Source organism: Coregonus lavaretus (genome assembly GCF_964263955.1).
Source record: "Coregonus lavaretus genome assembly, contig: HAP1_SCAFFOLD_3561, whole genome shotgun sequence".
In the NCBI taxonomy this organism is placed as follows: Eukaryota; Metazoa; Chordata; class Actinopteri; order Salmoniformes; family Salmonidae; genus Coregonus; species Coregonus lavaretus.
The window spans coordinates 47,161-61,350 of record NW_028166526.1 but is presented as its reverse complement, the minus strand read 5'-3'; the positions used below and the strand labels follow the sequence as shown (position 1 = coordinate 61,350).

At 47.0% G+C, this 14,190-nt stretch overlaps 1 protein-coding gene across 1 annotated transcript; it reads right to left on the bottom strand.

The window, feature by feature from the left end:
* Positions 1 to 155: 155 nt before the first annotated feature.
* Positions 156 to 4,024, bottom strand: LOC311114601 (pleckstrin-2-like; the record flags this gene model as incomplete). The annotated part of the gene is given in 8 exon segments (XM_084189840.1): positions 156 to 239; positions 389 to 417; positions 420 to 489; positions 694 to 881; positions 1,287 to 1,378; positions 1,765 to 1,952; positions 3,614 to 3,775; positions 3,938 to 4,024. Coding segments are annotated over 8 exon segments (867 nt in total), but the record flags the coding sequence as incomplete, so codon positions are not given.
* Positions 4,025 to 14,190: the final 10,166 nt, after the last annotated feature.

Below are 14,190 nucleotides of genomic sequence, written 5' to 3'. Positions count from 1 at the left end.
AGTGCAGGTAACCAATAGTCACTCACCTTACTGGGGTCATAGTAGTGCAGGTAACCAATAGTCACTCACCTTACTGGGGTCATAGTAGTGCAGGTAACCAATAGTCACTCACCTTACTGGGGTCATAGTAGTGCAGGTAACCAATAGTCACTCACCTTACTGGGGTCATAATAGTGCAGGTAACCTGGCTCTGATCGCAGCACAAACAGTCGAACCTTCCAGTTCTTTCTTTTGTGTCCCTGTATTAGAGGAAGGCAGGAGACATGAATAACCAAACCCATGATCTGTAGAGTATTGTGGTGGTGAGAGCAGAGTTGAAGCAGGGAACCAACACAAAAGACTACACTACCACAGGTTAGTTTTGGTTGATTGGCAGGGTTTTTCTCACCTGTTTCAGTAGATAGCCCCTTTTCACGACTTTCCACTTAGTTCCATGGCTGATAAGGAAGTCTCAGCCTTCACACTGCCTCTTTTCTTAATGTTCTCTGACTGGGAGAGACAACATGGACACATTCATATTAACAAGGAAATACAGTATTAAACAGTACATCTGGTTTAGACACAACATTACATGTAAATGAATCAATGAATCAGTGAATCAGTCAGTCAATCAGTCAGTCAATCAGTCAATCAATAAACCTTAATGGAGAGAAAGGGGTTGCTACTATAACTAGGGAACAGACAGTCACTCACAAAGCTGTAGAGAGCAGTGGAGTCATCCAGGAACTGCTCACTGAGTCCGTGGCTGCGCTGGGCCTCAACGCTCCTCAGACCTACAGGGCGCAGGAAACCTTCCTCCAGGACGGCCGAGGCCAGAGTCACTGCCTCTACACGGGTCAGAGCTAGCTGACTGAACACCAGCCAGTCCACCACCGCAGAACCTGGAGGACAGAGGGGGGAGGGAGAGAGAGAGAGAGAGAGAGAGAGGAGAGAGAGAGAGAGAGAGAGAGAGAGAGAGACAGAGAGAGAGAGAGAGAGAGAGAGAGAGAGAGAGAGAGAGAGAGAGAGAGAGAGAGAGAGAGAGAGGAGAGAGAGAGAGAGAGAGAGAGAGGATCCACAGCATCAGCACCAGCAGTAGTATGCTCAGTTGGTAAAGAATTCCAGCTGGGATCACATACACCAATGTCTGCTAAGTGGCATATACACTGAGTATACAAAACATTAAGAACGCCTGCTCTTTTCCATGACAGACTGACCAGGTGAATCCAGGTGAACTCGATATTAGGAAGGTGTTCCTAATGTTTGGTATACTCAGTGTATGTCAGGCATGTGTCCGAGCATCTCACCTGAGAAGCAGTTGCTGTAGGAACTTCCCTGTTCGTTGTGGCTGGTCAGCTTGATGCCACTGTGGACGTCATGCATGGAATCCACCACCTGGCTGAGAGAAGGAAAGACAACACAACAATGTCAGCTGGAAACAATTCACCTCTTAGCTCCTCCCGTTGGCCCTAACCGTTTAGCTGGAATAGCTTCCCTATTGACCAGCTGTGTGTGACTGTCTTTATGGAATAGGTGAAGGCATCACTCATGTGGCTAATAGACTTGATAGATGCAACCAAGTCGGGCAACGTCATTTTAACCAGTTTATAACCATGTAATCTGGTTGTAATAACGTCATTTTAACCAGTTTATAACCATGTAATCTGGTTGAAATAACATCATTTTAACCAGTTTATAACCATGTAATCTGGTTGTAATAACGTCATTTTAACCAGTGTTGACGGTTGGGGAAAGTCTTTCAGTCAAGGCTCCTAAGTGTCTCACTTCAGGCTGACGTTGTGTAGTTGTAGCGAACGGGGTCCAGTGGTCGTAGACTGACTGATCGGAGAGTCAGCTGGGCGGAGCTTCTCCACCACTGCACCGATATCCGCTGCCCATTGGTCACGCTCCTCCCGAGAACACGCCTCCAGAAAGTACTCGGCAGAACTCTTGGTCCGCAGTTTGAACACCAGCTGAGGTTCAGTAAACAACAGAGAGGACTTAGAATTTTTCAATTTAAATTATTATATAAAATTCTTTCTACCAATAGAATGTTATTTATATGGGGGATACAATATTCCTTAGCTCTGCAGATTTTGCTGCAAAGAGACAGAATCATTAGATCATTTGTTTTGGTACTGTCCATTTGTAGCTTGTTTTTGGACACAGGTCCAGGAATGGCTAAAGGATTGCAATATTTACCTGGAGCTTACCCTGCAGATAGCACTACTGGGTGATCTGAAAAGTCATAGTCAATCGATCAACAATGTAATAATACTTTTAGCCAAAATATATGGCAAATAGAAATCCAATATGGATGGTGTTAAGAGATAGATGGGAGGTGTTGAATGGAGCTGAAGGATGGGACTAATAACAACAAGATAACTAATGTAAAGCATACTGTGTCCATAATAAGTATATAGGTTATAGGTTGAGCGCTTTTGTGAAAGAGCACAGTTAGAAAAATATGGCATATAGAAGCAAACCAGATGGACATCATGAAAATGATCAGAGGAAGTTCAGGAGTAAAAACAAACAAAATATAATTATTGTAGAATTTTAGCGTGTCCATAAAATGTATATAGTATGTATAAGCTGGAAGTAGAGGCCTAAGCGTTGTTGTTCACTAGTTTACTCCAATTAGGGAGGGGATGGTGGGGTTGGAAAGTAATGAAGGGAAATTTTTAAAAGGATATGTGTGTGTGTATGGATGTATGTATATATGTATGTATGTATGTATGTATGTATGTATGTATGTATGTATGTATGTATGTATGTATGTATGTATGTATGTATGTATGTATGTATGTATGTATGTATGTATGTATGTATGTATGTATATGTGTGTGTGTATGTATATATATATATTTTTTTATATATATATATTTAAAAAATATGGGGGATTGGAAGTGATGCAGACAATTACATTGATGGAAGTTACAATCTGAAATATTAAAGCTGATCTACCCCCTAAAAAACACAGGACCAATGGATGATGTTGAATACCTGAAGATTACATCATAACCCCAAGATGATACATGTATCCAACACACCTTTGAAAACTATGAAAAGCATACTGTATCTGCGATGACAGTGTCAAGTGGTCTAAGGTTGAAACTGTACTCAAATTTTAAAAAATTTACATTTAGTGTAGGCTATTTATGATGTGATGTCCCTGGTCCTTGCATTCTCTAGTACGATTTTTAGAAGGAAGCAAATGTCCAACCACAGCCCACACTTCACAAGAAGAACAATGAACACAGGCGTTTAGCTGGGCTCAAAAGAGCTGAGACACTCCCACTTCTAAAAGTCTCTGGATCGCAGTCTGTTTTCAACGATACATTCATCATCTATTGACACGCCTAGTGTCAGTGATATCCTCAGGGCAACAGTTTCAGAGACATGAACAGCATATACTATCTAATGCTATTCTATTAGAATAGAACAATAACTCTAGAATATATAATCATAATTCTAGAAAACAATATAACCGAATGCTGTTCTAATCACAGAGAACAGCATTAGAACCATAATGGAGTTATAATATGTAATTCTATGATTTTAATGCTGTTCAACAGCCATTTCACTGATTACAGACGAGGTCTCAACGTAAAGGGGCTTTACATTAACTCACCGGCCGGTTGTCGTACTCCATGAACGGACAAGAGATTTCACAATCGGTCAACATGATCTTCCCGCGTTGACAGTCTCTCTTCCCCCCATCATACTTATAGTAGAGCAACTTGTCCGGCATGAGTACAAACCAGCGAGCCTTCCAGTTGTGAACTACATGGCCCTAGAGTTACAATTAGAAAATATATATCAATTAAAATACTCTACATTTTTATTACTACTTATTTAAAACAATGTTGTAACACATTTATAGAATAACATAATATTCAGTAGTCAAATTAATGCGCATCGTATGGACATATAACGGTATATTTTTTCATCTTACCCGTTTGACAAGGAATCCCTCTTTCAGGATAGAGTTCTGCTGATCTTCAGCCATAGTCCGTCAGTGGTTCTACCTCAACTCAGGTCTGGAGGCATGGTATATCTCTCACCTGGCTGCTGCGTCACCTGGGACACACCCAGCCAGCACCGGAACTCTCAGAACATCGGAATGCAGGGGGAAAAAAACATGGGTTCATGTAAAATGTGTATATATATGATCCCCTCTTTCCACTTAGGGCTGAACTTAGCAATAGCAAGTTCAGCGCTATAGCGCATTTGAAATGTAAAGGTGATTTCCGATTGAGCCGACATAGGCAGAGATTCAGTGAATGCGGTCTCTGCGAACGCGGGAACAGTAATGAGTTATGAAAGAAATAAGCTTTTTGTGCGTATGGAACATTTCTGGTATCTTTTATTTCAGCTCATGAAACATGGGACCAACAATTCAGTAAACATATCCTACCTCAATTACCTCATACCCCTGCACATCGACTTGGTACTGGTACCATAGCCAAGTTATCGTTACTCATTGTGTATTTATTAATACTTTTATTATTACGTGTTTTACTTTTCTATGATTCCTCTATTTTCTTTCTCTCTGCGTTGTTGGGAAGAGCCTGTAAATCAGCATTTCACTGTTATTCTACACCTGTTGTTTACAAAGTATGTGACAAATAACATTCGATGTTGATCTCCAGTGGACCGGTTCGTACTTAAAACATTCTCCATTCAGGCTGAAATGGCGTCGGTTCCCTCCTTAACTCGATTTTAATGGTGAGAAGGCAGAAACAAACAGGGAAAATATGCATACTTGCTTTATGAAACACAATTTCCCAGCACCATGCTAAGGTGGCTAATGCTACTTCCTGACATTGCACACAGCGTTCAGACCAAGGGTAAACAACAGGATCCTGCAACCTGACTGTCTGAACACGATACACAATGACTTGGTGGCTGTGATATCTAGTCAAAAGCCCTTTCAAAGCAATAGCACTGAACGCGTTTACCAGACCACAGAGGCAAGATCATTGGGACCATTCTAGCTAATCAGAGGGCAGATACGCGTGTGAACAACAGGCACAACTCCTATATAAAGTATTTTTTTCTCAAAGTTGCCAGGATGTCACCTCCTACTTATATCAGTACACTCATAACAACTTAATCGTTACGAAACTTCTATTCGATCAAATAAGCCACATGTAGCAAATAATCCATTACATTTTTTTGAATGCTAGCAGACACCCATAGACTTTCAGTCGTTGTGCTAACGCTAGCTAGCATTGGCTCGCAAAACTACCTCTAACTTCCTTCATACTGTGGTGTCCAAGTCAACGTTGCTAATTATGCTGTGATGATAAGAAGTCCGCTTACACTGTTCTTTGATTATAAAGATTTATTGTATCAAAGTTCACAGTATTAATTTACAGATATCTGCAGTTATATCTGGAGAGAAACGGCCAATCTGTTGATCCCATATGTTGTCTCTCTCTCAGTCCTTTGTTTAAGACATGGTATTTATATCCTATGTGACATAGTATGGCATGATTTTAATACACCAATCCCTGGCTTTTCACATATCTTCCCATATCCTATTTTCCAGGAATTTAGTAATGTTTTCCAGATGTTTCAGCAAGCAGAGCCAAGTTTCCTCTAACACACTTTTGCAAACGTCAGCACAATCATAGACCCTCAGACACTACACTACTGGACACAGAGATATAAAAATGGTATCCACAAGTTCATCCGACTCTGGGGAAGTAGATAAAGGGCTGTGTGTCGTGTGACAAAACAGCACATTTTAGAGCAGCCTTTTATTGTCACCAGCACAAGGTGCACCTGTGTAATGATCATGCTGTTTAATCATCTTCTTGATATGCCACACCTGTCAGGTGGATGGATTATCTTGGCAAAGGATAAATGCTCACTAACAGGGATTGAAACAATTTTGTGCACAAAATTTGAGAGAAATAAGCTTTTTGTGCATATGGAACATTTCTGGGATCTTTTATTTCAGCTCATTAAAAATGGGACCAACACTTTACATGTTGCATTTATATTTTTGTTCAGTATAGAATGGTCCAATCTATAGCTAGCTAACAAAACTTCCAACGTTAGCTTTAGAGTGGCCTAGCTAGATACTGTAGCTAGCTAGCTAACATTAGCTAGCTAGGTTGACGCAATCATGCAGCCAGCAGCTAAAGTTAATAATTTAGATTCACTGATAAATGTGTTTGGCACAGGATACAGAAGATGAAACGATCTGCTGCTGGTACCCAAGGCCAGGGGATACTGAAGTTCCTGGAAAGGTTAGTCAGACAGTCTACACAGACGATATGAACACATTTGTCCAACCATAACAGATGAATGGCTAATGCAGAAAGAGAGAATGTATGCATTCTAGCACCACCATAGTCAGACTTTTCTACATTTTCAACCTGTCTGTCTTTTTTATTTATAAGTCCACTGCTTAACACTGCGTGTGTATAAAAGTGATATTCATATTTAAAGACATTGTCACCATTGTTTGCATAACGCTCAGTCCTGCTACAGTAGGCCACTAAACTACAGAGTATGTTGACCAGCCCTGCTGTAGTAGGTCACTAAACTACAGAGTATGTTGACCAGCCCTGCTGTAGTAGGCCACTAAACTACAGAGTATGCTGACCAGCCCTGCTACAGTAGGCCACTAAACTACAGAGTATGTTGACCAGTCCTGCTACAGTAGGCCACTAAACTACAGAGTATGTTGACCATTGAAGTTGTTGTCTCTGGCTCTTTTGATATCAGATTCACAAGGTTTGTGGTAGTTTGAAAGGGTTTGATGCTCCTTAGACCAGGATTGTTTCCGATGCCCCCAGCCCTTTAGTCATAGCACTGATAAAAAGGGAAGCTATCTATGATAATAATATTTAGGACCCAGAGTTTTACCTGAGCAGGTGATGAGATCAGGAAAAACTCAGGCCCTATTAAAGACACATACCAAATTAACATTTTTTTGGGGGGGACATTTTAGTCATTTAGCAGACGCTCTTATCTAGAGCGATTTACAATTAGTGAGTGCATACATTTTTCATACTGCCCCCCCCCCCCCCCCCCCCCCCCCCCCCCGGAGGGAACCACACCACTTTTGAACCTGTCGTGCCACCCCTGCCGGCTGCACACATTCCCTTTGGACGGTAAGATGAAACGACTCAATATATCTGCCAGCCTTTGGGCTAAGAATGGCTTGTGATGGGGAGGAGTGTCAGCCTGGCAGGTTGCGGTAACCGGTAGACTCATTCACCAGCCCTGCATCTTGGCGCGGTGTGTAAAACAAACAGTACCGAAGGGTTTCACTAGGGGGCGCGCTCACTCCACTGGTTTGAACACCGACGTCTTTGGGAAGGCAGAAGACAAGCAACATTGCTCAATCACTTTAAACAGACTTCACTAAACAATTTAAACATGTAATTCATTGCCTCTGAACTAATCAAACTGAGGTTATACCATAAATCAGATAGTGATATGTTTGCAGTACATGTTGTTTGTAGCCAATATTGAGTTTGCCTACAAGTCTTTACAATAAGGAAAAGTTGCTGGAAAGGTCATTTCTAAGGCACATTTGTCACGTGTGTTTGTGAGCATGTGTCCGTTGGTTACATACGTGTGTGCATGCCTGTGTCAGGTGAATTCTTAGCACCATGGAGACTCATCTCTCCATTATGTTGAGCATGTGAAGAATTCAGATCCTGGAGACAGAAGCTGTTCCCATTAACTTATCTAGTGATTTTATTTTTGAGGATTGCCTGCTATGGTGCGTTTCCAATTAACTGCACGCATGTATGTAGGCAACGGACACATGCTCTCTCTCTCTATATATATATATATATATACACTGTATATACCGTGGCAGACCAGGGGGTTTGATCAATACTTTTACATAGATCAGACACAAGTGTGATACCTCAGTTTCAAGGTGTTTATTTACAACAATAATGAAAAATAAAAGAGTTCCAGTTTCCTCCAGGAGACCTCTTCCTGGTTACCGTCTTCCTGGTTACCGTCTTCCTGGTTACCGCCTTCCTGGTTACCGCCTTCCGGGTTACCGCCTTCCTGGTTACCGCCTTCCTGGTTACCGCCTTCCTGGTTACCGCCTTCCTGGTTACCGTCTTCTGGGCTCCGGGGAATGCTGTCTCCTCTGGGGTAGAACCCCGAGCCCCTCGGTTCTATCAGACCGTGAGGACGTCTGTCCGGTAGCAACATCTCACTACCTCCAATCCTCCCGTGTGCTGCCCTCCTGGCAGCTTTATGGGCCCCATACGGCTGGTGAGCAATCAGCCCCTTGATTACTCACTGGCCTCAATCAGCCCCAATTAGTCCTGGCCGGAGGACCCGTCGAGACTTGGCACGTCCAGCAGAGGGAGCCAACGCCGCGTGATGTAGACTCCGTCTGTCACCAGGCCTCGACGAGTCTTCCCCTGGTGGCTTGTCCACGGTACACAAGAACCACCTGGTGACTCGATCGTTCGTGTCCTTTCCAGACCAGGGGAGCATGGTCTGTGACCAGGGTGAAGTGGGTGCCCAACAGGTAATACTTGAGTGTCTAGCACCCACTTCACCGCTAGACACTCTTTCTCGACAATCAAGTACATATTTTCTCTGGGTATCAGCTTCCGGTTTATGTACATGATGGGGTGTTCCTTCCCATCGTGTACCTGGGACAGGACGGCCCCTAGTCCCGTGTCGCAGGCATCCGTCTGCACCAGCATCAGTACCTGGAAATCAGGCTTCACGAGATCCGGATGGGAGCACAGGGCTTCCTTCAGGCGCCTGAACACCGCTTCGGCCTCATCCGAACACTTCACTGTTTTCGGGAGGTGGGCCCTGGTCAGATCGGTGAGGGGGGATGCTAAAGTTGGGGATAAACCGGCTATAGTATCCCACCAGCCCCAGGAAGGACTTGACCTGGGTCTTTGTGCGGGGGAACGGGCCAGTCACGAACCGCCTGGAACTTCCTCTCCTGGGGCTTGACGTTCCCCCATCCAATCAGATACCCCAGGTACTCCACCTCCATTTCTTGGGATTTGCTGTCAACCCGGCTTGCCTGAGCGCGTCCAGTACCGCCTGGAGGCACGTCAGCTGCTCTTCCCAACCTTGGCTGTGGATGATGATGTCATCCAAATAGGCCGCTGCGTACTGTTGGTGGGGTCGGAGGATTCTGTCCATCAGGCGCTGGAACGTGGGCGGGGCTCCATGGAGACCGAACGGGAGGACCCGGTATTGGTATAAGTCGTTCAGTGTTGAGAATGCCGTCTTCTCCCGGGAGGAGGCTGCCAAGGGTACCTGCCAATATCCCTTGGTCAGATCCAGGGTGCTGATGTACCGGGCCTTTCCCAACCGGTCGATGAGCTCGTCCACCCTCGGCATTGGGTAGGCATCGAACAAACTGATGTCGTTCACCCCCCGGAAGTCATTGTAGAAACGCAGACCACCGTCTGGTTTGGGCACCAACATGATGGGGCTGCACCATGCGCTGTGGGACTCCTCGATGACTCACATCCTCCACCTCCTGCTTCACGGCCTTCCTTCGGGCCTCAGGGATCCGGTATGACCTCTTTCATACCATTTCTCCGGGCCGGTTGCGGACGTGGTGTTCAATGAGAGTCATTCGGCATGGCTTCTCAGAAAACACAGCGGTGTTCCGACTGATGAGCTCCCGGAGCAGGCGACGGTCCGTCCTCGCTCTCGTCGGTTACCGGCTCGTACTCTTCTTCCCAGCTCATGCCTACACAGTGCCGTGAACAGCGGACAATCTCGTCCCACGAGGAGGGGTACCGGCAACTCAGGTACGGCACCCACCCTCATCTGGCAGCTCCCTTGTGGCGTCAATATGGTGGCCTGCCCGTTCGAATACCGCTTGGTGTCGCCGTAGATACAGGAGATGGACATCTCCTCACCACGGTCAGTCGGAACGGCCAGCAGGCGCTCTTGTACGAGGGTTAACACACTCCCGGAATCCAACAGAGCGTGGGTGTCATGACCATCGACTTTCACCGGGACCATGGTTGCTGGTGGTTCGCTGTGGGCCCAACAGGATGTGACGCAGTTTACTGCGTGGCCCGGCTCGTCTCTGGGGCCCGCTGCTGGCATCAACTCCTCTCGACCCGGGCAATTCCATGCAAGGTGTCCCCGGGCGCCACACTCAGAACACCTCCTTTGGTCTTCATCCACCTGGGGTGGCTATATACCAGATGGTCGGCGAACAGGGACACCTACTCCAACAACACCACGATCAGCTGGCACAACTGCGTGCGACTATGGATGAGGTCCCCCGCGTCCTCCACCGCCTCGACGCCACCCGAGAGGATTCACTTTGAAATAGTGGAGAGCCTTCTACCACGAGTCATCCCAGCGAGCCAGTCCCCCAGCCTACCCAGCAGTCCGTCCAAGTCAGCGATGCCCAACTGTCCCTCCCGGGAAAATATGACGGGAATCCATCCAAATGCCGTGGCTTCCTACTCCAGTGGTCCCTCTATTTCGCTCATCAGACGGGAGCCCCCACCCCCGAGAGGTCCAAGGTTGCCATGGTCATTTCCCTGCTGACCAGGCGGGCGTTGGAGTGGGCTACGGCCGTCTGGGAGAGAGGAGATGGAGGAGCTGAGTTCCTACGAGAGGTTCATGGTTCTGTTCAGGGCGGTCTTCGACCATCCACTGGAGGGCAGAGAGGGAGGTGAGCGACTACTCCAACTCCGGCAGGGTGCCCAGACCGCTGCGGAGTACGGCCTTACCTTCTGGACCGTGGCAGCCTCCAGTGGATGGAATGAGCCGGCGCTCCGGAACCTATTCCGAAGAGGACTGCGCGAGTAGGTCCAGACGACAATCTTTCCCTGGACGCGCTCAGCGCGATTGCCATCCGTCTGGACAACCTTCTTCGCAAGCGTCTGCTGTCCCCTCATCCCTCGCCATTCCTGCTTTGGCCGTCCTGAGGCAGAGCCTGAACCTATGGAGATAGAGGTCACACATCTCTCCGCGGCAGAGCGACATCGCCGGAGACGGCTGGGGGTTGTGTCCCTATTGCGGCCAGGAGGGGCACCGGCTACAGCTGTGTCCGTTGCGTCCTAACCCAAAGTCCGCTGGGGCAAGCCCCGTGATCATCTGTCTCCCAGGGTAGGCGTGAGTATTCCTTCATAATTTTTCCGCCAAACCCGTCCTGGTTTCCTATTTCACTGGCTGGCTGTCCCTCAGGTGTTGTCTCTACTGCTCTAGTGGACTCCGGTGCCGCGGGGAATTTCATCGACCAGACCCTCGTCTCCTCCCTCAACATCACTGCGTACCCGTTTTCCACTCCTTGTCCGGTCCAAGCCCTGGATAAACAACCATTGGGATCTGGCACAATTAGGCACGTCACAGCACCGCTCACCCGGAGCACCGGGAAAGCCTTTCCTTCCTCATCACATTCACACCTGTACACAAAGTTATCCTCGGCCTCCCGTCGCTTCAACTTCATAACCCCACCATAAATAACATGTAGTAACCAAAAAAAAGTGTTAAACAAATGTTATATATATTTGAGATTCTTCAAATAGCCACCCTTTGCCTTGATGACAGCTTTGCACACTCTTGGCATTCTCTCAACCAGCATCATGAGGTAGTCACCTGGAATGCATTTCAATTAACAGGTGTGCCTTGTTAAAAGTAAATTTGTGGAATTTCGGGGGGGGGGGGGGGGGGGTACTGTCACGTCTACTCCCACTCGCCCCTTCCGCCGCTCGACGTCACCGGTCTACAGATGCTAATTTGATTTGAGATCTGGTGACTGGGCAGGCCACTGCAGTAAGCTGAATTCACTGTCATGTTTGTGGAACCATTCCTGGACAATCCCAGCCTTGTGGCATGGGGCATTATCCAGCTGAAAAATACCTGGCTGTGCACAGATCTCCCCTAAAATATAAATATTAGAGCCTTATACATAAACATGTTTAGTTAGATACACAGCTTTGAAGTAGCCCAACCGTATCCATTTGATCCCTGATTCATTGAATGAGGGAATAGTTTTTATAAAGACAAAGGTATTTGGTTGTAATGTTGCAATATTTTATATCAAGGGTGGCAACCGTCCTCCAGGATAGCTACTGGGGGTGCAGGCTTTTGTTCCAGCCCTGGTCTAACCACATTGTTATCAGCCGCTCAACAGGACCTTGATAAGCAGACTTGGGTGTTTCAGGGCTGGATGAAAAGCCATGCCTGCACACCCAGGAGCTCTCCAGGTGGAGGGTTGACCACATGTTGACATGTGACTAACAGTGCAGTTCTACTTTGATCAAGGCCACAACGGCAGGAGATGGTAGGTCTACATGGGATCAGACACAGCAGCTTTCCAGTGTCAATTATGCTTACAATTTTTCATGTAGGGCTAAATAATAGTTATGCAAATGTGGTTAAAAGTAATGGAGAAGTCATGGAAAATGTGTATATTCAAATGTGTATATTCGGTGAACATAATCTAATGGACTGACTTGGAAAAAGACAGATCCTTCCCTTATTTCATCCCAACTGAAGCTCTGACCCTAGTCCTCCCATCAGCATGAAACAGCAGGAACTGGGATTCATCAGACCAGGCAGTCTCTCACGTCGCTGTGGAGGAATTTTGGCCCACTCTTCCATGCAGAAAACCAAACACTGCATTCCACAGTAAGAACATCATACCAAAGGTCAAGCATGGTGGTGGTGGTGTGATGGTTTGGGGATGCTTTGCTGCCTCAGGACCTGGACGACTTGCCTTAATAGAAGGAACCATGAATTCTGCTCTGTATCAGAGAATTCCACAGGAGAATGTCAGACCATCCGTCTGTGAGCTGAAGCTGAAGCGCAGCTGGGTCATGCAGCAAGACAATGTTCCAAAACACACAATCAAGTCTACATGAAAATTGCTAAAAAGCAACAAATTTGAAGTTTTGGAATGGCCTAGTCAAAGTCCAGACCTAATCCCAATTGAGATGTTGTGGCAGGACTTGAAACGAGCAGTTCATGCTTGAAAACCCACACGTCACTCAGTTAAAGCAGTTCTGCATGGAAGAGTGGGCCAAAATTCCTCCACAGCGAACGTGAGAGACTGATCAACAACTACAGGAAGCATTCGGTTGGAGTCATTGCAGCTAAAGGTGGCACAACCAGTTATTGAGTGTAAGGGGGCAATTACTTTTTCACACAGGGGAATTGGGTGTTGCATAACTTTGTTTATGAAATAAATATGTAATTGTTGTGTTATTTGTTCACTTATGTTCCCTTTATCTAATATTAGGTTTTGGTTGAAGATCTGATAACATTCAGTATCACAAATATGCAAAAGTAGAGAAAATTAGAAAGGGGGCAAATACTTTTTCATAGCACTGTATACAGGTGAGAGTACAACAAAGTATTTAATGTTGTGATGAGAAATGTGTATTTATGACAATGTTGTTGACTTTGTGTGTGTGTGTGTGTGTGTGTCCAGGTGCTGTGGTCGCCGTGCCAGGCCTGGGCCAACCCCCTCTGGAGCAGCAGCTGTCTGTGAGCAGGGCTGTGCCAGGCCTGGGCCAACCCCCTCTGGAGCAGTAGCTGTCTGTGAGCAGGGCTGTGCCAGGCCTGGGTCAACCCCCTCTGGAGCAGCAGCTGTCTGTGAGCAGGGCTGTGCCAGGCCTGGGCCAACCCCCTCTGGAGCAGCAGCTGTGTGTGAGCAGGGCTGTGCCAGGCCTGGGCCAACCCCCTCTGGAGCAGCAGCTGTCTGTGTGCAGGGCTGTGCCAGGCCTGGGCCAACCCCCTCTGGAGCAGCAGCTGTCTGTGAGCAGGGCTGTGCCAGGCCTGGGCCAACCCCCTCTGGAGCAGCAGCTGTCTGTGAGCAGGGCTGTGCCAGCCTGGGCCAACCCCCTCTGGAGCAGCAGCTGTCTGTGAGCAGGGCTGTGCCAGGCCTGGGCCAACCCCCTCTGGAGCAGCAGCTGTCTGTGTGCAGGGCTGTGCCAGGCCTGGGCCAACCCCCTCTGGAGCAGCAGCTGTCTGTGTGCAGGGGCTGTGGTCGCTGTGTGTGGGACTACTGAGTGATGCAGAACTACAGGAACCAGTCTCAGGTAACACCCCCAACACTACAACACAGCATCATGTCACACCATCAGAGATACAGGAACTAGTCTCAGGTAACACCCCCAACACTACAACACAGCATCATGTCACATCATCAGAGATACAGGAACCAGTCTCAGGTAACACCCCACCACACTACTTTCGGACCTGTCCACCTCT